This window comes from Rhinolophus sinicus, chromosome 3 (assembly GCF_057876585.1).
Source record: "Rhinolophus sinicus isolate RSI-liver-muscle chromosome 3, RSI-T2T, whole genome shotgun sequence".
In the NCBI taxonomy this organism is placed as follows: Eukaryota; Metazoa; Chordata; class Mammalia; order Chiroptera; family Rhinolophidae; genus Rhinolophus; species Rhinolophus sinicus.
The window spans coordinates 42,018,975-42,044,633 of NC_142503.1; the positions used below are offsets into that span (position 1 = coordinate 42,018,975).

The 25,659-nt window shown below is 32.4% G+C and overlaps 2 protein-coding genes across 5 annotated transcripts in view; both read left to right on the forward strand.

Moving 5' to 3' along the window:
- The first annotated feature begins 306 nt into the window (after nucleotides 1-306).
- The window catches only part of TRAPPC13 (trafficking protein particle complex subunit 13), a 34,979-nt gene continuing 9,626 nt past the window's right edge, over nucleotides 307-25,659 (forward strand). For all 4 annotated transcript variants that reach the window (XM_019743941.3, XM_019743951.3, XM_019743960.3 and 1 more), the window contains exons 1-7: nucleotides 307-446; nucleotides 8,899-8,967; nucleotides 9,538-9,637; nucleotides 10,761-10,845; nucleotides 15,543-15,670; nucleotides 18,422-18,494; nucleotides 19,499-19,543. In XM_019743941.3, the coding sequence (XP_019599500.1) occupies nucleotides 401-446; nucleotides 8,899-8,967; nucleotides 9,538-9,637; nucleotides 10,761-10,845; nucleotides 15,543-15,670; nucleotides 18,422-18,494; nucleotides 19,499-19,543 (546 nt within the window). In that variant the 5' untranslated portion in view covers nucleotides 307-400. The remainder of the gene's footprint in view (nucleotides 447-8,898; nucleotides 8,968-9,537; nucleotides 9,638-10,760; nucleotides 10,846-15,542; nucleotides 15,671-18,421; nucleotides 18,495-19,498; nucleotides 19,544-25,659) is intronic.
- SHLD3 (shieldin complex subunit 3) lies at nucleotides 337-4,369 on the forward strand. Its single transcript, XM_074328896.2, has 2 exons — nucleotides 337-446; nucleotides 3,282-4,369. Exon 2 carries the CDS (start codon nucleotides 3,402-3,404, stop codon nucleotides 4,155-4,157), a length of 756 nt encoding a protein of 251 aa, XP_074184997.2. The 5' UTR covers nucleotides 337-446; nucleotides 3,282-3,401; the 3' UTR covers nucleotides 4,158-4,369.

Sequence of the window (25,659 nt, forward strand, 5' to 3'; positions counted from 1 at the left end):
TGTTCTCCTTTTGCAAAACGGGCGTGGGGAGAAAACGGAGGGACGAGGGGAGACTCCATCTCCCAGCATGCAATGCGATTTTTTGTATAAACTACAAATTCCAGTGTGCCTCATCGGTATCTTATACTCCGCAGTGTAGGTGTTTCCAAGGCCCTGTATTGTTCCTGGCAAGTGGTTTCTTGAAGTCGCGATGTGTGATTGTGGCTGAAAAACAGTATTTTATATACAGGTCTCTAAGATGTCCTTGGTAAAACAAAGCCGATGGGTCCGTGACGGACTGGGTAAGAAGAGACCTTGATACCACCGGAAGAGAATAACTGTTGGGTGTACTTTCCTGTTTACTTCCGGGTTGGATTGAACCTCTTCAGCCTCCGTAATTGAGTCAAAAGTGTCGGTCAGAATGGAAGTGAATCCCCCCAAACAGGAGCACCTGCTGGCCCTGAAAGGTAAACTTGTGAACCTTACTCTCCTTAACGTGTTTTCTCCCCTTCTTTCTCTAGTTCTCGAAGCTTTTGCCTCACAGACCTGGCCTCTGGGTTGTAGGCTTCATCCTTTTTAAACTCTTGTCAGTGCTCGCCCTGCTGCTCGGTCCCTTGGCCGAGCCGCAGGAAGCAATTTCTGCTCTTTGATTTTTGGGTTTGAGAGCCTCCCTCTAGAATGGGATAGATAGGTACCTGATTAATCGCTCACTCTGTTATGCGCTGCTGCAGTCACCAGATAGATTTTAGCCACAGAAGCTGACGTCGCCACCCCACCCGGGGAAAGCTCTGTGAACCTGGTGGATGACAGCTGACATCCAGAGTGGTTTCCTTCTGTCTCTTGTCTCTAAATGTGGCACTGACAAAGTTTCGGGGCTTCAGCTTCATCTGTAAAATTAGTTTAGTATTGCGCGACAAGCAGTGCCAAAGATGTAGAAATACATAGTACTAACATATAATTTAGGTTTTTTGAAAACTTACTGTAGTTTACTTCAAAATATTGTGTATATGGAAAAATTCATGGCAACTTTCGTTTTCTGTACACAGCAAACAATTTTAAGTAAGTTCGATGATTTAATTAGATCATTAGGGAAAAATCGGACAGTTTTTCTGGAATTCCTGTTTTCTGAAAAACTTTTATTTGAAATGCTTTCCGCTTTATTTCATCTGTTTTCTATACCACAGATGCACTTTTCATTTCGTGGATGCTCTATGTGGTTACCTATACCTTATTGGACTGAGCTGAGAAAATGCTCAGTAGACATTTGGATGCAGTTGAATTGCACTAACTTTCTTGTATCCATTTTGAGGGACCTTACCCCTTCTTTCCCTCCACCACCGCCTTAGTTGTGATGTTAAGCAAGAAACGTTCCAGAAGCTCACCAGTCCCATTTGTAACATAAAATCATAAACTGATAGTTAGGGTTAACAGGATTGTCTCTGATTTGTAAAATTAAGAAATTGCAGTATTAAGTAATATAACAATAGGACCTGTAAGCTTAGTTTGAGCAAATGAGCTGGACTGAAATTGTTTATTCCTGGAGAAAAAGAAAAAGAAGAAAAGGAACTGTAAAGTTCTTTATCTTTCAATCTCATATCAAGTTTGTAGAATAGATGTTACGTAACTCTCATAAGTTAAGAAACTTTTCCAAGATCACCAAGCTAATAAGTGATTGAGGCCATATTTCAACACAAGGCCCTCCTCAATCTTTCCAAGACTCCCATGTTGCCTCCTAATGAAGGAAACAGCATTTTTACAGATCCTTCCCTTATCAACTACTTTGATGGGAATTTGGAATAGTTCTATTAGCTGCTAGGTATTATTTTATACAAATTGGAAGCTGTTAAACTCAGTTAAACTTCACTAATATAGAGGCTGACTGCCATTAGGAATTTTCAGTTTTCTCTTCTTTATTTTCCAAAGCAGGAGATACCTTGGGAAAGAGTATTTTAGCAGCTTAAAGGACAAGTGCTTTGAAATTCACTAATAGTTTTAGCTTTATTAAAATTCTTTTGGTGTTGTTATTCTTCTCCAATGTCCTAGTTAATCAAAATTTCACAAGTTTTTAATTTTACTGATGTTGGATGCCAAAATTTATAAGGTCATTTAAGTTTACTTTCTTAGATATGTAAAATATTAAGAAACAGTCAGAACTTCAGAATCTGGAGTACAACACTGAATAAGTTCAGACAACAGTGGAAGAATTCTCAATGCTATATCTTATGGTGTGAAAGTGTAAGGAAGAGGGAAGAAAACAAGAGCATTAATTCTTGAAAGAATGTGCTATCTATATTTAGATCTATATTAAAAGTTATTCATATTAAGGATGACAGTCATTTATGAATTTAGAGTTGTCAAATCTGTTAGTGGGCATTAATAGTAGGTGAAAAAAAATTGTGAGATTACTTCTTTTAACTCTTCAGAATCAGTTGTCAAATGAGTATTGTGATACCATGCCAGGAGTCCCCTCCACTGTTATCCTTGCAATGGGAGAACCTTCGTCAAGTAGTTCTCTACTGATTTGGGGGGGAGAAGGGATGCAACCTCTTTTTTTTCTACAGTAAGGATATGAAACAAACCTGCCTTATAACTCTTGCAGCTTTGGACCTGGTTAGGAAGCCTAACTTGCAGATCCTGTGAGGCTCCTTTCTTGACCCTGTATACCGTATGCTGGAACTTAATGACTTAATGTGGGGCAACTTGAGGACTTCTGTGTTTTAAGAGGAAAAGAAATAAGGGTCTAGCCTTCTTGTTCCTCCTCCAAATTGGAATTCAGGAGCCACGTGCTAAGGTCTTGAAACTGCTTAAGTGCCCCAGTTATACGGAGGAGACTGTCACAAAACCAGTCCTTAGCCTAAATGCAAAGTTAAGCCATGTTCATGTTTTTAATGTTTACTACTGGGTTGTCTTCAAATTTTTAAGTATTAGTACATTTTTTTAGTTATCTTTCTATAAATCCAGTATTTTAAGAATTATTAATTTGCTCTTTGTTTCTGATAATAGTCTTAAGATTATTATTACCTAATATATTAATATCATTATGTCCAAATCCTTTATATCTGTTGAGTTAAACATGTTGACTACTAGCATTTTTAGGCTGGAAGTGATCTTATAGGGCATCTAATCCAGATCACTTATTTTGGTGAGAAAAGATTTCCAGTTTTGTGGATTATATTCACATTTACCGGTAGCACTTTGGTAAAAACATATTGGGATTGGTTTTTGTTTTTCCTTTTCTCCCTGCCTATGGGTATGTAGGCTATCCCTTCCATATCTTATTCTCTGCAATACTTCCACTTTAGGTCCTGTTTCCCTCTGATTTGGAAAGAAAGACAGTCTTGTAATTATAAATTACATTCTAGCTCTGAGGAACTCAGCTAAGAAATTTTCTCTCCATATAAGAGTAACTGGATTACTGCAGAATGACAACAGAAGTAATATTACATTATCGACCATATGAGAGTGATCCCACACAACTGCTAAAAATTGCAGAGAAAGCAATTCAAGACTTTCCTACACGTCCACTATCAAGATTTATTCCTTGGTTTCCACATGATGGGTCCAAACTTCCACTCAAACCTAAAAGATCAGCACCTATGATTTCTGAAGAGGCAGCTGAAGATGTGAGACAGTACTTAACTATTTCAGAACATGATGTTAAATTACAGAGTTATGATTGCACAGTAGATCTATTGGAGTTTCAACCTAATTTGAAAGAAAAGAAGCACTTAATCCGATCACACACACTGAATGAACAGACTAATTCTAGAAATCTGGATAAACAATCAGAAAAAGGAAACCAGCAAAAGAAGAGGTCTTGGAGTGTTTCACTTCCCAGCAGTAATTGTACTGAAAATATTTTTCCTTTGTCTGAAAAATTGCAACATAGTTTAAAGGCACTAAATATACATTCCTTTTATAGAGCAAGATGGACAATAGAACACACTATTTGTAACAACCAAACTCTGGAAGACATTTGGGCAAAACTCAATCAAATTATCAGACACAATGAACTTCCATCTTGTAATGCTACAATTCAGAGACATTTAGGCCAAATATGGGTGTTCTGTGACATTATGTACTGTGAATATGTGGGAAATCTCCTTAAAGGAAGATTGGCTCTTACTGGGAAAATGAATTTATTTGTGCATAAATATGGTGTTATTTTAAGTATGTAATGAATTCCACTGATTGTCAAAAAGAAGAATATTCTGAATGAACAGTATGAACTGAAACAATAGAATTAATAAATTTTTAAAATTTTTAATGACTAAATTTTTTTATTTGAACCTTTGCTAATGTAGCCTATTTATTCTTAACATTGTGAAAAATAATTATGTGGTAATGTGTATACAGTTTGTATCCCAGAAATAAATATCAGGTGAATGCCTAGGCTTGTCATTTAAGTCAAGAACTTTCTGGGTCTTACTTTTGGCAGTCTTCTTTTAAATGAATTGTGATAAATTATTATTTATACTGAATTTAGAGGTGAAATATTCTGTTCCTTTTGTTCTGTTACTTTTCCGGTGGTTGAATTAGATATTCCTATGAATTAAAGTGAATAATTTGGATTTGGGTGAATCCTTAAAATATAATTTTACAGTAATTTTATTTACTCTCATAAAGCGTAATATATTTTTAAATAAAACTAAAACTAATTCCATTGGGAAAGCTATTCAAGTGGCATGAATGTAGTTCAAATTGCAAGACCAGTCCAGATTCTGCTGATGTTTCCAAAGATCTGTAATAGACAATTGTTGATGTGTTGTTTTGAAACAAAGGTTAAAAAAAAAAGTATAATTTGCCTCAGACCATAATGTATCTAAGGTTATAACCTGTTTTGAAGCAAAGTATCAAATGTGATAAGTGATGAAATTATTCTTTATTTATTCTAATACAGGTAATTAAATTTTAATAACCATTAATGCTGATTACTAGTTGGTTGGTTCTTGGAGTTATTGTTGGTTTGCCGTAACCGAAGTGTTATAAATTGTGTTTACACATCACCTCATAAAAATAACCAAAGTGATTATAGAATAAAAGTATTATAAAAGCATGTATTTATTTAACAAATTTAAATGCCTACCATGAGCTAGGTACTAGAATGTGGTAGGGAAGGAGACAAACATGGACCCTGCTCTCACAGAGCTTACATGGAGTTACTACTATTAAGTAGTAAAACTAAATCCTGAGAAAAGCTAGTAAGACTGTACTCACTGGAAGGCAGACATATGTGTCTGGTGGCATAGTGGTTGGCATGGTAGGGGCTTCATAATACATGGTAAATGTGCCCTTTGGAGGGATTTTTCGTAAGCTGAGGTTGCTTAAAATCTGAGGAGTCTACTAATTTTTAACTAAAGATCATCTTTTCCAGTTAAGTTTTACTCTAGCCAAACGTTTTTTTAAAACCCTTTTAGTACCATTTTATTGTCGCAAATGAGACTGTCTAGAAAATAACCATCATATGCATGAATGCTTCCAAAAGTCTTTAAATAAAAAGTCACTAGGTATAGAGGAAGTTTCCAAGGTAACTTCTTCAGTAATTACTTCCTCTTTTCGTTCATTAATCATCTTTTCAACCCAAGACTGCTGGAGAAACATCAAGAATTATTCAGTATTGCCAGCAAGCTTGCAAATAAAAGTTGATTAATATTATTAGGGAATAATAAATGGTGAAATTTGATTTTTATTGTTCAGGTCTTATTTACTGTAAGATTGTTACTCAAAGGTTAAAAGTTAGGTACTCATAAGACAGTCAACACAGAACACGATGTTTTTTTAATGATAATTTTATTATTTTGAAATGACTGTACACAGAGCTGAAAATACAAGGTACAGTCAGGGGTCATAGGATTCTTATGAGTAGCTTTTTAATCTAAGAATCACGTTAAAAAAAAGCTTCTTTGTCTTCATATATGGTAGATTTAAATTTTTCTAATTTATTCTATATAAATTGCTTTCTAACCATTTGAGAAATAATGAAAAGGTAATTCAGAACTAGGAAACTGAAGATTAAATTTTATTGCATATATTTCCATGAACTTAAAAGAAGAGATTCACTTCTCTTCTACCTAGACAGTACTTAAGTAATCAAGGCCTAAGAATTCAGAATCCACAGCTCCTTCTTCGAATCCTTTTAGAGTATTTAGAACCTCAGGACTCAAGATTCTAACACTAGCTGATAGGACTCAGCAATATTTCTGGGTTCCACTGTTAAGTCATAGACATGGAAATAATTTGGGGAAACAAAAATATGTACAAGAAGGTGAATCTGTGAGGGCATTTGCTAAAATACTGTCAGCATTTACTCTCCAGGAAAGTGGCAACTGCCATAATTTAATTTTTCCCTGACATTGCATCTACCTTCGAATAACAGTCAAATTCAAAGAAAAAAGATGTGGAGGGCATCACATGAATTTAATTTCATTTGGCAACTTATCAAATAACTTAAAGATCTTATTTTTAATGGAAAGTGGTTCTTTACCCACTTCCTACTGTCTCATCTCCTAGGGAAAAAAACCCCGTAGAATCAGCAAAAAGTAAGCTTTATAGGAGTTTTGTACATAATGGAAGCTTGACCATATAATAAGCAAATAAATTGGCTACACATTTGGGTAAACTCGAGGACACTTAAAAAGTGTTTCGGGATTACCTTGAGAGTGTGTTTCCTCTTTATTTGTTAAGATTGGGTTTCTTCTGAAATGAAAAAAAAAATCAGGAAGAAACTGAAAACATTAATTGGTGTTAATAGTGAGCTTAGAGTCTTAGATATTTAGATTGTGAGAAAAACTCTCCTGTATATTGTTTTCAGAGCACCTTTTTATCCCTTTTAGATTTTACTTAGTGTTAATATTTTTGCTTAGAAATAAGAGTGAAGTAGAAGGTCAGAAACACCTCCTTAACCCCCTCTCCCAAGTCTTTGATCTATAGGTGGTTAATGCTGTGTTTGAGATAGGGTCCTACTTTGAATTCTCATGGGATGCTTTCTGATAAGGCATGACATCCCAGGTTCGTGACCCGTACTTATAATTAATAATTTAAGACTTATTTTTTAACAGAATGAAAGAAATCACCCAGGTTCAAATTTCTGCCACCTATCTGCTATGTAATCTTTTATATGCAAATTAACTTCTCCTTATCTGTAAAAGGGGGATAATGATAACACCAACTCTGTAGAGTAACCATGAGAATGAAATGTGTTAATGTTTGTAAAGTAGCATAGTGTCTCCCACTAGTACATGTTCAGTAAATACCAACTACACGAGCAACTTCAGAAATTTTAAGGTTAGCATTTGTTGACTATTTCAGAAGCCATCTTTTTAATACAACATTGTATAGATTCAAAATAATACCAAGTTACTTAAGGACTTTGATGAGGTGTTAATTCTTTAATTTAGCAAAGCTCTATAGAATATACTATGTGCCAGATCCTGTGTCAAATGAGGAGGCCACAAAACTGAACATGATACATGAGAGCCTAAACCTCATGGAGTTTAGGTAGAAGTGCTATAAACAAGTAAATAAATACAGTGCATGATAAATACAAGGTATGATGGGAGAAACAAGGTGACCTGTTACTTCTTTTCTGAAAAAGATGTCACTTAAGCTGAGACCTGGATGACAAAGGCACTAAATTTGACATGTATGATATAGATAGTTAATGGTTAGGTAGTACATGTGTGAATAATACCACGTACGTTGTGAATTGACCATTTATGCCTATAGTCTTTAAAGTTTTTTGGTTTTGATTTGAATGACCATTTTTAATAGAGTATAAAAAATCTGTGATTCATTTTCTAAAATATTTTGTTTGTTATGACTTTTAATTTTATATTTTTGTCTTTATTTTGATGTGGTCAAATGTCAATCTAGACATAGTTGAAAAAGATTTTTTTAAAAAAATTAGAATGTTCTATCCTTGCTAGACTAGATTTAATAAATACTTCATGTTTTCTAGTTTTCTGTGGCTTAATTTTTTTGTCTATTTGATACATGTGTAATTTATTTAATATTTGAAATGAATTTGTAAATTAAATTCTACTTTTCTCGGCTAACCAGTTGTCCTAGCACCTTATAATGTTGATTTATTTTGCTGTATCCTAATCTTTTTTTAAAACTATCTGATCCATATATCACTATGGTCTTGCATTAATAAGCCAACTAGTCGGTTATGGATTTAAATGGTTTAATATATTGTAAGTCGAGTTCTTCCTCATTTTTTCCCATTAATTTTCTTATTTGCATTTATTTGTTTTTCTAGATAAACTTTAGACACATTCTGTCATGTCCTGAGAACAAATCATAGTTTTGGACGGAATTACATAAATCTGTATACATTAACTGATACTTTTGTAACTTCATCACAGAATTATTACTTAAAGGTCCACTTACTGAACTTCCAGTTGCCTGTAATTCTAACAAAGGGACAAAGCTTACAAAGATCTTTTTGGCATAAAATTATTGTTTCATGTTAAAAATGGTGCATCTAAAAGTTTTTCCCTGTGAGGTTAATTTTAATTAATATTTTATTGATATTGTTTACAGTGAAGTCACTCGAGTTTTTTAAAGCTTTTTTCTCCTAATATATTTTAAACTTTAGAATTCCTTTATTTTCCAGTTTCTCTACAATGAGTGGTATTACATTTACATTTTATTTTTACAATTAATTAGGTTGTAAGTAAAAGCAAAATTGTTCTCTTTTTTCTCATATAAAATTCTTTCATATATTAATATTTTTAGTAAATCACTACTGTGTAATAATCTTAGGAAGTATTTAATATTATCTTTAGGAAGTATTTAGTTATATTTTATATTAGTATAAAATTGATGAATACCATACACTTGACTTTGGAGTACTAGCTAGCCCAAAGCAATATTAATATTTTCTTGTGTTTTTTTTTTTTTTTTTTAAATTTACAGTGATGCGTTTAACTAAGCCTACTTTATTCACCAACATTCCAGTAACATGTGAAGAAAAAGACTTACCTGGTATGACACATGCTTTATTCTAATTGTACCTAGGGAAAAGTTGAAAGTTGGATTGCCTGCATTACGTTGAAATAAACCTAGTCCTTGCCAATCTTATGCTAACTCTGCTGCATTCTTTGTTGCCCGTTTTTGTACCATGTGAGTGGTGTTCATCTGAGTAACAGATTTCACTCATAATCTGTAAATCAAGATACTATTGATATCTCATGGCAGCAAGATACTTTTATTTTCATTTTAGTGTCAATGCATTCATAGTCATGATACTATTGAAATTACATTTATCTTCAAATGTTCCATCAATGTATTAGGATTCCCTTTATTTAAAATTATTGGAGATTCATATAATATATTTTATATTACATATTTTCCTTTGTTTCTGAAGTGTTCATTCTCTGTGAAAACAATTTTTGGCATGCATTAATTGTATTGAAGATTAGAAATTATGTTTTTTAAATATAATTTTTGTCAAGAGAGTATTTATAAAAAATATTTCTCCCAACTATTTCTTTATGTAAGTAAAACTTATTTACAAGATAGAGCTTAGAATTTTATGTTTTTCTTTTCCTGCAGGAGATCTCTTTAACCAACTCATGAGAGATGATCCTTCCACTGTAAATGGTGCAGAAATTTTAATGTTGGGTGAAATGTTGACTTTACCACAGAATTTCGGGTAAGAATGATGTAGTCACATAAGAAATGCAACAATATTTTAAAGCCATTACAAATCTGGTTTTCAAAAAATAACTATGAGCTGGAAAAATGCTCATGGGACATTTAAGTGGTTAAAAAAAAAAAAAAAATTTTACCAAAATTGCACTATGTGATTCTGGGTTTTAAGTAGCCATAAGACACATATGATTGAAAAAAATTAGATACATACCAAAGTTTTAATAGTGGTTCCTAGTGTGATAGAATTTTAACTTTCTTCTTTAGAACTTATATTTATTAATGTCCATGGATTTCTTTTTATTTTAACTGATTTAATCTAAATGTCTTTCAGAAGAACTCTTTATTCAGCTTCACAACATAAGTTATCAGACTTGTCAACTAATTAGGAACTCTAAATTTTTTATTCCTTCTCTTGCTCTTAGCTATTCTCTTCTAAATTATTAATGAGGTAGAAGCCCCTAGCTCCAGTCTGTTTCCATTGAGAGAATTTGAAACCAAAAGGAATTTTTCAGGTTTTTTTGAAAGGTTTACAGAATGTGGTCATAGACTTGTGTCTTGAAAACTTAGGAATATAGCCGTTAAATATTTTCATGTAATACATATTAATAAATATATATTTTTATAAAACATAGTTTATAAAGATATAAAGTAAAGCCACTAGTCATTATTTTTATTAGAATAACGTAGAAAAATCAAATATATTGGTGAAAAATACTCTGAGATCAATTACTTAGATCTCCTCTAGATTTAGGGTATAAGTTATTTCAAAAATTGCCTTTTTCTGTCCTCTTCAAAAATTGCCTTTTTCTGTCCTCTTCAATAACCAATCTTAAGACTCTTAAAATGGACCTGATTTCAATGAGTTATTTTCAGGAGACTGGCCGTTTGTGTAGTAGTTGAAGCCCAAGATATATATCATGTTTTATAGAGTAAGTCAGTACTTTGAATTGCACTAGGTAATAAATGAGCAGCCTAGTGTAAACAAGGAATGTTGCAACGCTATTTTACCGATCTCTATCCTTTAATAAATTTTTCTCCATTTGAAGTTCTCAGTGATGCTCAAATAGAATATTTGTGATAAAACTTGAATAGATTTCTGCCTAAAAATTTATTTTATTTCACAGGAATATTTTTTTGGGAGAGACCTTTTCCAGTTATATCAGCGTTCACAATGATAGCAATCAAGTTGTAAAAGATATATTGGTAAAAGTAAGTGGCATTCTTGCTTAGGATATATTAAAAAAAAAACTTTCAAATTTCTATTCTGATGTTTTTGAAACTTAACTAAATTTGTTTGATACAAGACTTTTTGTCATTAACAACAAGCAGTAATTGAACACCTACAGTTATAGGATAGTATGCTGAGCACAGAATCATTTTTTGTTATCCTCAAAGTTTGTTAGATGAGAAAATGTACCAAAGGTAAATAACAGAATGTTTTTGTTAATAACTTGTGGTTAACAATAACATTTGAAAGAGGAGGAAAGATCACAGGGAATTGCATCACTCAAGAAGGTTTATTGGAGGAGAGGGAACACAAGAGGATCTTGAAAGAATGGTAGGGTTTAGAGAAAAAGATACGAGGGACATGGTAATGGGTAGCAGAGACATAGAAATACATATGGTGTTTTAGTAGCACTGAACAGAATTCACTGGGTAAGAGTAGGTAAGATTGTAGAGATGTGTAGTAGCCACATAGTGGAGCATCTTCAAAGGGAGGCTGAGGCTAAGGTTCTAGCCTTTTTTTTTTTTTAAAGACAGTGGGCACTCAGTGCAAACTTTTGAACAGAGGTATTCACACTGTGTTGGAAGACTGACATGAAAACATGGTATGGGATGGTTTATAGATAATAGACCATTTAGAAGATTTTTGCAGTCGTTTAGAAAGTAAGAGAGAATATGCTAACTGGATTAAGCAACCTGAAATTTATTCACAAAGGACATAAAGAAAGCAAAACTTCACTGTATGTCGGGGAGAAGTTGTTGTCAAAGCTGTCTGTCTTCAGGTAGTGCTTTTGGGTCACTAGGGCATTGCCTAAAAGGGAAGTCCAATTAGAATGAGTGAGTTTGAAAATGATGAGCAAGTATTAGAGTTGAAAAGGACCTTAGAGAGCAATGTTCCAAATTTTATGTATGACTCAATTTCCAGAAACTGGATTCAGATTTTTGCATCATGTACATATGTTTGTCATACTTTTGATGAGGTTTTTGCCTTTCAGTAGATCAGGCATTGGCAAAAAGCCTGTGGGCCAAATTCGGTCTATTGCCTCTTTTTATAAGACCTTTGAGCTAAGAATGTTTTTCACATTTTCAAATGATTGTAAAGAAACAAAAGCTTATTTAGTGGTTTTGAAATTATATGAAATTCAAATTTCAGTATCCATAAATATGTATTGATGGACAGCCACATTCATTCATTTATGTGTTATTTGTGTCAGATACAAGTTACAACGCCAGAGTTGCATAGTTGCGACAGAGACTGTATGACCTGTAAAGTCTAAAGTACTTGCTGTCTGACCTTTTAAAGTTTGCCAACCTCTGCTTGAGATTATGAAAAGGTCTGACTTTACAGACCTTTGAGAGACCTTCAGAAGTTTGAGAATATATAATTTTTTCCTGGCATACAATTGGTATTCAGTAAATGTTGAATTTATTTTTATAAGGTGAACAAATCAGCAAAAGCATATACTTTAATTCAGTATTAAAAAGAGCAAACAATACAATAGCATACTTATAAAATACGAATGTATATTTCTGTTGGCTCTATTTAGTTTTAATTTCTATAAAGGCACTGGTGTTTAAAGTAATAACAACAACAGCTAATGTTTGTTGAGCGATGCAGTGCCCACCAAGAGTCTTCTTAGTCTCAAATAGCTATTCAGATTCATGATGTACTCACAGCCATTTTTTACATCAGATTCTCTTGAGGTGATATAGATGTCAATGTATTTTTTACATCAAAATCACTTAACACAATATAAGAAGCGTGGCATGATACTGGCCTAAATTTTTCTTTTTCATGTTTGTTTACCAAGTTTTAAATATCAATATTATGGTTGCTTAATAAAAGATTTAGGAAATTTCCTTTCATTTCCAGTGCTTTGGAACAATAAATGGAGCATTTAGACTCTGTGGTCCTTGAAAGGCTTGTAGAATTCTGTGAAATCATGGGCTGGTGCTGTTTGTGGGGGAAGTTACTTGTTAGCATTTTCACTTTTTTCCTTTGGAGATTAGTCTGTTTTCTATACCTAATGTAGATTTTGTTCAACTGTTTCATTCTAGGAAATGATCCATTTTATGCAGATGTTTATTTGCATACAGGTCTACAAAGTAGTCTCTTAACATTTCTTCTGTTTCAGTATTATTTCCCCCTGGTCATTTCTTATTTTGCATATTTTTGATTAAGTTAGCTAGCTCTTGGTTTGCATATTGTTTTTTCAAAAAAACACAGCTTTTATTACTTTATATGTAATGTATTTCTATTTCATACCTCATTAATTTTTGCTTTTAACTATCTCTTGTGCTTCTGATTTTTCAGCTTTTTTTTTTTCAGCTTTTTGTTCTTTTTCAGTTTTTTAGCTGGGGATTTAGTTTGTTTATTTTTATTTTATCTCCATTGATAAAAATGAATTTTTTTTTCTGATTCACTGCTTTAGATATAGCCTACAGATTCTGATATGTAGCATTTTCATTGTGATTGCTTTTTAAAGAATTCTGTAATTTCCTTTGTGTTTCCCTTCTATTCAAGAGTTGTTTAATAGAAGGTTTTTCATACAGAAAGGCCTTTTTTTTATTAATAATTTGTACTTTTATTGTATTATAATCACAATTTTCTTGTAATATTTCTATTTATAGAACTCCAAAGTTTTGTTTCCTAATATTATTTTTTAATGAATATTCCATGTATAATTGAGAAGAAAGTGTATTTTTTATTATCAGCTATAAAGCTGGATATCCATAATATTTACTCTATTGATTGTGATATTAGATCTTTTATATCTTTACTTTTTTTTTTAACTTGATCTGTCTTATACTGCGTGAGGCATTCTAATCTTATATTACTAGTGTGTTTCTGTTTAAGTCTCATGTCTCTTAGACTTTTTGCTTTATGAAGACTATGCTGTTTGGTGTATACATATTTATACTTGTTATTCTCCATTATGAATTGTGGCTTTTAGCAGTAAAAGTATCCTCCTTTGCTACACTTAATCCATTTTGGCCTAAATCATAGTAGTGGTATCAGTATCACTAATCCTGTTTTCTTACTATTTCTGTTTACCTGGTATGCTTTTGCCCATATCTTTATTTTTGTTTTTGAGTCATTTCATTTTTATTTATGTCTTTTTATATGACATATAATTAGTTCTTGCTTTGGGAGCCAAATTGAATTTTTTTAATAGATGAATTAAGTTCATTCACATATTTTGATAAGTTTGACATGCGTGGTTTCAATTATGTCACCTCATTTGATATTTACATATTGGGTGTATTATGTTATATCTACTGTTTTTTTCCTCCACACAATGTGTTTTCATTGCTCATTTTTTAAAATGTTTTTTTTGTAGTTAGAAAGGTGTGTATTTCTGTTCTAGTTCTCACCTTTGTATTTACCTCTTTTATAATGCTCCCTCTTCCCTGTTTTCTTACACAGCTACTTATTATAGAGTTTTTAGTCTTTAATAGCATCCTTTAACTTCCACCTATGTATGCCACTTTCCTTTTCCCTGTCTCATATCTTCCTATTTTTTTAATTTGCATATTGGTTGGATGGAGATTTCTCAAGTAAATGGCTCAGGACATGCTTGTGGATACAGTATTCTCCAAGTCCTTGCATGTTCAGAAGTGTTTTTCCATGTATGAAGAACAGTTTGGCTAGATATAAAATCCTTTGTTTACATTTTCTTTTCCTTATATTTTCTGAAAATGCTAAAATCCATTGTTTACATTTATGTTCCTTATGTTTTCTGAAAATGTTACTCCTTTCTTACCTAGCTGTATGTGTTGTTTTTTAGAGGACTGATGCCAGTCTAATTTTCTTGCCTTGTAAGTTATTTGATAATTTTTTCTGGAAGCCCAGGGGATTATTTTCTATAAGTTTCAGAGTTGGTCTTGGATGTGATTTCTTCAATACCAAGTAGACACTTTCAATTTATAGATACAGATCTTTTATTTCCAGAAAGTTTTCATTTATTATTTTACAAACTCTATATGTAAACTGGTTCTTCTTTGCCTCCTTTTCTTTAGTGTCCCTTATTAAATATTCATTCAGATCTATCTTTCTGGGGATGCCTTGTAATTTAGTCTTTGTTTCTGATATGGTCTTTATCTTTTTGAGTTCAGTCAACTTTTACAAAAAAAAAATTTAAATGCTTTTTTAAATTTTTGCTATAGTTTTGAAATTTCTCATTCAAGGTGTTTTTTTTCATATTTCCTAATGTTTTTTTGAAGGTATTTAATTCAATTTAAGTATTACATTACAGTTTTTTTCTGTTTCACAGTTTGTTAGGGATAGCAATATTTATCAATGAATTGTTTAAATTCTTGTTACCTGTTTTTTTTTAATAGTATTTTTGATGAAGACTTTTGGTGACTTTGTATTCTGTGAATTGCAGTTTGGGGTGCTTTGATATCCCTAAGTCAAAAACACACTCTACAGCAGTGTGAGCCTTTGGTATTTAATTTTGGATTTACCCTACTACTTAGTTGATTTTATTTTTAATGTGCATGTGTGTGTGAACCATTACCATGGTTCAAAGCATCAGAGCTATACAGAAAGATTTACACAGAGAAATGTTGCTCCCCATTCATCATACTTCTTTGTTCCTTTTCCCCTATCCTTTACACTTGTACCCATCCATACTGTGTAACCAGTCTCATTTGGATTTTTCTTACCACTTTCTTTCAAGGCTGATCTTCAGACAAGCTCTCAGCGTTTAAACCTTTCAGCCTCCAATGCTGCAGTGGCTGAACTTAAACCTGATTGTTGTATTGATGATGTCATACATCATGAAGTAAAGGAAATTGGAACACACATGTAAGGATTAATTTACTAGTTCTTGAAGGCTTTTGCTTATATATTCCTTTATTTGAAACTTCTGCTTTATTTCTAGTTATCATTAAACCTAAAAACCTACTTCAGACCCTTTTATGTTTCACTTTTACATGTTTACCAGAAACAAACTTTAAACAGAAAGTTTGATAGGGGAAAAAAAAATCTTAATTTATCCTCATTTATCTCTAGTTTCATTTTTGCACCTACAGACAATTTTATCTAAAAAATAAAAAGTTATGCAAATGTTTAAAACCCAGGTAGCACTCTAAAAGTACATTTATTATCTTTTGAAATGCTAGCAACTGATTTTAATAGCATTTATTTTTAAATTCACAAGTTTTCAGTTCTGTATTCTGTGTTTAACTATGTCTATGTACTGTACCCTGAGAATTCAGAAATGCAGAACCAAAGTAAGACAATCTATGAGAAGAAAATCTCAATTTCTGTATCCTGGCCTGTGTATGTATTTGAATGGTAAAGCTGTATTTTTCTTTCTTTCTTTCTGAGAAGCAAATGTGAACATTTCAGCCACCTAAAGTAATTTTAGACTTCTCCATCTGCCTTACCACCCTCACATCCAATCAATTCGCAAATCCTATTCTTAACTATCTCTCATTATTGTCTCTTCTTCATCTCTACTTTTGCTTTTCTTTGTCTTAAATAATTATATAATATTAAAGTATGTAATAGTATCTTATTTAATCAGTTCATTTTGGTGACAAGATCTGTTGTAGGCATTTTTAAATACACTTGTATATTCTATGATTGGTATGAGTCAAATTTTTCCGAAGTTTAAATTTCAGCTTCATCATTTATTAAACTATGTGATCTCAGATAAGTCATTTACCTTGTGAGTGACCTTTCACTACCCTTAGGAAATTCTGACTTTGTGTAGATTTTAGAAAGCTCTCCACAACCTAATTCTTACGAGACACTCTGTTTCCACCTTTTATCAGTCTTCTCTCCCTCTGCATGGCAGTCATACGGGACTTCTTTTACCCCTGAACTCCATGATTTGAAATGTATTCTTCCCTTACAAAGAAATTCTTACGTTGTTTAGTTTAGTTTACTTCTACTTCTTCATTTCTTAGTTACAGCATGACTTCCTCAGAGAGGCTTTTCTGACCTACACTTGATTGTCACCCTTTTGTATATTCTATAGCACCCACAACTTGTCATTTTTTTAAATGCCTTTTGTACTTAAATTATTGAGTGCCTACCATCACCATTAAAGTATGAGTTTCATCAAGTTTGCTATATGCCCAGCATCCAGCAAAAAAAATACGTCAATATTTGTTGAAATTGAGTTTCAACAAATGGTATTAAATGTATAAAGTCCCCATTTTTATAGAAAATGAGACTTTTGTAGAATTAAATAGCTGGTAAATAATGGCATAGAACTCAAATCTAAATCTAACCTCAAAATCTTTACCTTACTAAACTGCTTCTACTGTGAGCACTTTGAGAGCAGGTATTGTGTTTTGATCAATTCTATATTCCTAGCACCTGGCTTAGTACTAGGTATAAGTATAAAGGAGAAATTAAATTACCTACAATGCCACCACCTCACATAACCACTATTAAAATATTGGTATATTTCTTCAAATTTTTTGTATGGGCATATAGGTAACAGATGTGTGTAAATAATTTGTATAATACTTTACAAAATTTTTATCATACTACCCATGGTTTTATCTTCTTGAGTCACCATGAACATAAGTGAGTTTTCTTGAAAACATTATTTTTAAATGGCTTTATCTTTCACATTGGGACCATATATTTTGTTTACCCTAAATTTGGATTTTATTTCCAGTTTTTCACTATTATAAATAACACTGTGATGTACCCCTTAAAATTTCCTTATGATAGATTGCTAGAAGTGGGTGTACCATGGGAGCATATAAACATTTTTAAGGCTCTTTTATTGAAGAATTATTTTCTAAATTTCTTATGATCACTAGCAGTATAGAGTCGGTTTCTCTACATCCTTATCAACGGTGATATCACTTATAAAGACTTTTTGCCAAACCTTAAGAGATGAAAAAAATCTTATCTCATTATTTTACTTTGTTTCTTTGATTGGTTGTGAGGCCGAACATTTTCACATTCTTGTTATCCAGTATGGTATTACAGTTTATGTATTCCTTTCCTCCTAATTTGAGTGAGATATGAATGTTCTCCTTATTGACTTGCAAGAATTCTTTGTATATTAAACATCTAACCGTTTTCTCCATGTATTGTTAGAAGTGTTTTATCCCAGTTTGTTGTCTGCATTTTTATTTTACTTTAGTGTCTTTGATTTACTCAATTTTAAAAACTTTAAGAAGCTTTTCTTTCCCATTGCATTTATGTTATGAAGTCTTTCCCCATGCTGGAATTTTTTTTAAAATTGTATTTCTTCTAGTTTATATGAACTTACTTTTTACATTCAACTAATGGGTTATTCTGGAATTTATTTTGGAATATATTTCACCTTTTGAAGGAAAAGGTACAGACTTCCTGCTCCAAAAATTGTATATCTCATTTTACTAATCAAAGCTTCCTTATTCATGTAATTATATTTACATCTGCTGGAACGCTTTTTTTCCCTGCTATAGGCTCATTTGACTACACTTTCACATGACTGGTATAAATTCTTTCCAGATTGTAGGTAGAAATGAGGTGTGTTAGATTTACTATTAAGATACAAAATTGAAAATGTTTCAGAATCATTAAGACAGCTTTCTGTTTCAGCTTGGTGTGTGCGGTGAGTTATACAACCCAGGGTGGAGAAAAAATGTATTTTAGAAAATTCTTCAAATTTCAGGTATTGAATATGACAATGGTAAATGGTTTTTCGATGCCTTTCTTCCCTGGAAGTGTGCAGTTATTTCTACTTTATCTACAGTGTAAAAAAGGCTCCAAATAAAGTAAATAGCTTAATATTTTTGGATTTGTCATATTAGTAGCAATCTAAAGTTAGACATAATTAAGTTAAATAAAATCAGAGAAATTATCATTACCAATGTAATGTTTTAATAACGAAACTTGAAGATTTTTATCGTAAAAAAAGTTTTGTTTTCATGACTTGATAAAACACATGAGAACCTAGAATGGGGGAAACAATGAGTGTCAAGTATCAAAATTCTAAAGACATATTTAAATGAGAGACTATTGACTTGGGCTGAGTAGACCAAGCTTCATCAGAGACTCCATGAGTCACTGAAATTGTAGGTAGAATTTTGGTTTATACACAGTTTTCAAGATCAATGATCAAATATAGTTAAAAACCACTGGTTTAACATACGTATGTGTGTGGGCGGGAAAGCAACCATATATAGATCTATACGTAGAGAGAGCTCTATATATATGATGCTATGTGTATTTTTCATTCCTCTGTAAGTCAAAGAGAAAAGTATTATCAATAGAATCGTTTTTGCTGTTGCTTTGCTACATTGCTCATTTGTTTAACATTTTGCATGCCTTTTAAAAGAAAATAAAAGGAGCTTCATTTGCTTATTTTGGTAAACATTTGTTTGTGAAATGTACATAAAGAAAAATATTTAAATATGTGTTAAGTTTATAGTAAAATGTAATGAAGTAAAATCCATGTAACTATCACCCAGTCAAGAAATGGTTACCTTTTTTAAAAAATGCGTTTAGAATTGTTTCTTGTTTTTGCAAGAGTATTGCATACCCATTAGAAAAGTATTTTACAATTAAAATTGGAAAATGCCTTTGATAATTTTAAACCCTACTATTTAAAACAAACAAACAAAAATAAATGGTCAAATGATAAGAATCTCTGATTGATATGTTTTATTCAACTAGGTTCTCAAACCACTGGATGTGAAAACCAAATTTTACAATGCAGAGGTAAGTGTTGGGCACTTAATGCGATTTCAGATTAAACACTAAGATCTTGTTTGACTAAAATTCTGTTGTATTACATTTTGTATTGAAGTAAATTGCTATTGCAGATTGTGAAAAATGAGCATAAAGTTCAATCAAAAGTGAATAATTTCATTGTAGATCTCTTTTAATTTGCTGTCTTCAATTTAAATGGAATCAGTATGTCTTGATTTTTATTCTCATTGTTAATTTTGTGAGTCTTTTTCACCTCTTTTATTAAATGATGGCCCTATAATTTCATTTAATGGTTGTTGTTACTGTCTAAAAACATTAGCAATCTATTGAATATTTACAATGTAATTCTGATACTACAAAAATTTAAGTAGTAGATCTAACACTGCAAAAAAGATTTAATATTTACATGGAAAAGTATTAACAAGTAGAGCTCAGCATATTCTTGTCCCGAGAAGTCAGTGTGCCAGGCAGAGTTAGGATGCTGAGTTTGGTAACTGGCTTGAAATGCTTATTGGGAAAAATAAGTTTGGCAAAAATATAGAAAGAAGTAACTTTTAGAAAAGAAGTTAATCTGTATTCTATCCTAACAAAAGAGATAAAATAGAATTTGCCATTGGAGAAAGGTTTTATTGCTTGAATTTCTTTTACGAAATTTTATTTTAATCCTTGCTTCAGGAACTCCAGAGAAAGCAGATTTCCTATTGGTCCCTTTCCCCCCAAAGTTATATTTCATATCACAGTGATAAATTCAAAGATGTTTAACTACAATATTTTGAAAGGAAATTATATCTTTATTACTCTGAAACCAGATGATCAGAAATTTGCAATCACATCTCAAATTTGGTAGATATTTTTACCAACAGCATCTGAGTTTTTATTCAGTATAAAGTTTGGTCTACAACTGGGCTTACTAAGATGTCTAAGATAAGGAACCTGACCTGCAGTTAAGACCTGTTAGGAAAAAAGAAAAAAGGCATAAAATAACGAAACTACCTAATAGAGTATACAGTGAGTCTAAAGAGAATGATATAAAAAGGTGTACTACAGGAATTCTGAGGATGAGATTTTGGAATAGTCTGAAGAAGCTTCATGGAAGAAGAGGAGGGAAACAGTCTAGAAGGAATGGATGTTGGAAACATCAAAATGTCAGAGCAGTGAAGGAATTCTAAGAAGAGTTGCAAACACGTGGAATACTGTAGTGAAGAGCATACATATTTGATGAGAGGGTACAGTCTCGTCAAGGAGATTACTAGATGTTAAAGAGTTCACATTTCTTTTGGGGGGCAGGGAAGTTGGAATACTACATATTTGTTCCACATTTTTTGATATTACTAGTATACTATTCATTAATATAGTATTCAGATTGATAAACTTTAAATAGTCTTATTTCTTATTTTCTTAGGAAATGTTTCGTTCATAGCTTGAGAGGAGATTGCTAACTATTCTGTTAGAATAGATATGTTAGAAAATTAGAAGGCTAAATAACATGTTGCTAAATAATGAAGGATTCAACGATGAGATCAAGGATGAAATCAAAAGATACCTTGAGACAAACGAAAATGAAACTACAACGACCCCAAATCTATGGGATACAGTGAAAGCAGTCCTAAAAAGGAAATTCATAGCAATGCAGGCATACCTAAAAAAATAAGAAAAATCTCAAATCAACAGTCTATCTTTACACCTAAGGGGTCTGGAAAAACAACAGCAAAATAAACTCAAAGGGAGTATAAGAAAGGAGATAATAAAGATCAGAACAGAGATAAACGAAATAGAGACCAAAAAAACAATACAAAAGATCAGTGAAACCAAGAGCTGTTTTTTTGAAAAGATAAACAAAATTGACAGATCGTTAGCCAAACTCATCAAGAAAGAGAGAGAACCCAAATTAATAAAATCAGAAATGAAAAAGGAGAAGTAACAACAGACACCACAGAAATACAAAAAAAGTTTAAGAAAATACTACAAGCAACTATATGCCAACAAATTAGACAATCTGAAGGAAATGGATAAATTTCTAGAAGCATATACATTCTTCCAAGGCAGAATCAAGAAGAAACAGAAAATCTGAACAGACCAATTACTACCAACGAAATTGAATTAGTAATCAACAGGCTCCCAACAAACAAAAGCCCTGGACCACATGGCTTCATAGGTGAATAATTTTACTAAACATTCAAAAAAGAATTATCACCTCAAACTATTCCAAAAAATCCGGAAGGAGCTCATTTTATGAAACCACTGTCACCCTGATCCTTAAACTAGACAAAGACATTACAAAAACAGAAAAATATAGGCTGATATCCCTAATGAACAAAGATGCAAAAATCCTCAACCAAATATTAGCAAACCAAATTCAGCAATATATTAAATAGATCATACACCACGATCAAGTGGGATTCATTCCTGGTATGCAAAGTTGTTTTCAATATCTACAAATCAATTAATGTGATATACCACCATAACAAAATGAAAAATAAAAATCATATGGTCTGATATCAGTAGATGCAGAAAAAGCATTTGACAAAATCCAGAATCCATTTATGATAAAAACTTAGCAAAGTAGGAATAGAGGAGTCATATCTCAACATAATAAAAGCCATAGATGATAAACCCACAGCTAACATGCTACTCCATGGGGAAAAACTAAAAGCACTCCCCTTAAGATCAGGAACAAGACAAGGTTGCCCACTTTCACCACTTTTATTCAGCATAGTTCTGGAAGTTCTAGCCACAGCAGTCAGACAGAGAAAAGAAATTAAAGGCAGGCATTTAAATTGGAAAGGAGGAAGTAAAATTGTCATTGTATGCAGATGACATGATACCATATATAGAGATCCCCAACGATTCCACTGAAAGCTATTAGAACTGATAAATGAATTCAGTAAAGTAGCAGGATACAAAATTAATATTCAGAAATCAGTTGCATTTTTATACACCAATAACAAACTATCAGAAGGAGAAATTAAGAAAACAGTCCCATTTACAATTGCTTCAAAACCAAAAAATACGTAGGAATAAATTTAACCAATGAATAAAAGACCTGTACTAGTAAAATTATTAGACATTGAAGAGAGAAATTAAAGAAGATACAAGTAAATGGAAACATACCATTCTCATGGATAGGAAGAATTAATATAGTTAAAATGTCCATACTACCTAAGGTAATATATAGATTCAGTGCAATCCCTATCGAATTACCAATGACATTTTTCATAGAACTGGAATATATAATCCTAAAATTTATATGGAATCATGAAAGACCCTGAATAGCCAGCCACAGCAGTCTTGAGAAATAAGAACACAGTCGGAGGTATCACGCTATCTGACATCAAATCATACTTCAAGGCTATAGTAATCATAACAGCATGGTATTGGCCTAAAAACAGACACATAGATCCATGGAACAGAATAGAGAGTCCAGAAATAAATCCATGCCTGTTGGTCATTTAATCTGTGACAGTGGAAGCAAAGATTTACACCAGGGTAAAGACAGTCTATTTAATAAATGGTGCTGGGAAAACTGCACAGACACATGCAAAAAACTGAAGCTGGACCACCTTCTTTCACTATACAAAAATAAATTCAATATAGGTTAAAGACTTAAATGTAAGACCCGAAACCTTAAAATTCCTAGAAGAAAATATAGCAAGTAAATTTGCAGACGTTACTCTTAGTAATATTTTTACTAATATAAGGGAAGCAAAAGAAAAAATAAACATGGGATTGCATCAAACTACAAAGATTTTTTGCAGCAAAGGAAATCATCAATAAAACAAAAAGACATCCTACTGAATGGGAGAAGATATTTGCCAATGATATATTTGATAAGGGGTTAATATCCAAAATTTATAAACAATTTATACATTTCAACACCAAAAAAATCAAACAACCCAAATAAGAAATGGACAGGATTTGAAGAGACATTTCTCTAAAGAGGACATGCAGAAGGCTAACAGACATATGAAAAAATGCTCAATCATTAAAAAAATGCAAATAAAAGCCACAATGAGATACCACCACACTCCTGTCAGAAAGGCTATTATCAATAATTCAAACAGCAAGTGCTGGTGAGGATGTGGAGAAAAGAGAACCTTTGTGCATTGCTGGTGGGATTGCAGATTGGTGCAGCCACTATGGAAAACAGTATGGAGGTACGTTAAAAAATTGAAAATGGAACTCTACCTTCCTTATGATCCAGCAATTCTACTCCTGGGTATCTATCCAAAGAAATCCAAAACACTTAATTCAAAAAAATATACGCACCCCTATATTTATTGCAGCGCTATTCACTAGCTAAGACATGGAAACAACCGAAATGCCCATCGATAGATGATTGGACAAAGCAACCATGGTACATTTATGCAATGGAGTATTACTCAGACATAAAGAAGAATGAAATTTTACCATTTGCAACAATATGGGTGGACCTAGAGAATATTATGCTAAGTGAAATAAATCAGTCAGAGAAAGACAAATACAGTATGATCTCACTTATATGTGGACTCTAAAGAACAGAATAAACGAGCAAGCAAAACAGAAATAGACTCAGAGATAATGGGGGGGGGAATTGATGGTTGCTAGGTGAGAGCGCAGATGGGGAAGAAGGTAAAGGGATTACAAAGCACAAATTAGTAGTCACAACATTGTCACAAGGATATGAAATACAGTTTGAGGAATATAATCAATAATGTTGTAAAGATTATGTAGGGTGCCAGATGGGCACTGGACTTATTAAGGAGACCACTTCATAGACTGTGTAGATGCCTGACCACTGCAATGTACACCTGAAGCTAAAGTTGAATAATATTGTATGTCAACTGTAATTAAATATATATGTATATATAGAATCACGGAATATGGAGTACAGCATAGGGAATAGAGTCGATGGAATTGTAACAGCTATATACAATGCCAGACAGGTAGTAGATGGGGGGGGGGGCGGGGTTATCACTATGTGAGGGGTGTAAATGACTATTACATTGCTTTGTGCACCCAAAACTAATAAAAAAATAAAATTTAAAAAAAAAAGAAAAATGAGAAATAAATAGGGCTTTAGATGGGGTCTTTTTTTCTGTAATTGGCTCTTAGGAAAGCATATATTAAGCTATTTTAGGTTTTCTTTGTTGAAAATGTGTTGGTACATTAAGATACTTGACAAGTAGTTTTGTAACAATAATATTCAGAGTGATTTACAAATAGTTTTTTAAATTGCTCTAATAGTTATTCCATGAGTAATATAAAAGTGACATATTCCCCCAAAGGAAAGAAAAACCCCTCAATTTCATCACACAAAAAAGTGTTTGATTTTTTTTATTAATCCATATTCTCAGTTTACTCATTTATATATAATCTGTTTTTATAATCATAGTAACAATTTTGGCTGCCTTTTTCAGTTAACATTATATATAGACATAATCTTTAAATTTTGCCAACAAACTTCAGCAATAACAATTCTAGTGAAATTCTAAACTTTTGAAAATAGACAACTCTTTAAAAACCAGGAGTAAACAAGTAGGATTTAGGGTCTCTAAGATACTCAGTAATACCTGTTAGGCAAACAAATGCTGTTCAGCCTGTAGCTTGAGGCAGATTCTAAGGACCCCAACTAGGAAATTCAGGAAAATGATAGGAGTTAGTAAACTACTCTAATAGTAGGTGATGGTTATTGCTCCGTGCCATAGTCCTTATGCAACAACTATAATTAGCCCTACGATTGTCGGGAACATTTTTTATGCTGCTTCTAAGAATTCTAATATGTGAATCACCTAAAGGAAAATAAGTTTTGAGAAACTTTGTTGTAGTCTTCTAAAATAGGAAAGCCTTGCAAGGAGATCGGTGACATTAGAAGCTAGGATTCAAACATTTGGTCACCTGCTGGGTACAGAGCTCCATTCCAGGTACTGCAGAGGACTATATAGGCTGAACATCTTCCCAGTCCTCAAGTGACTTAGATCTAGTGGAGGAGACTGGTGTGACATAACTACAATTATAAGCAGCCCTCCCCAACTAGATCATAAAGTGTACTAATACTCCGAGAACATACAGAGGTGAAATATGATTTCCAGCTGTGTGTTTCACAAAAGAAGGACATTTGAAATGGTACTTGATAAACAGGTAACTTT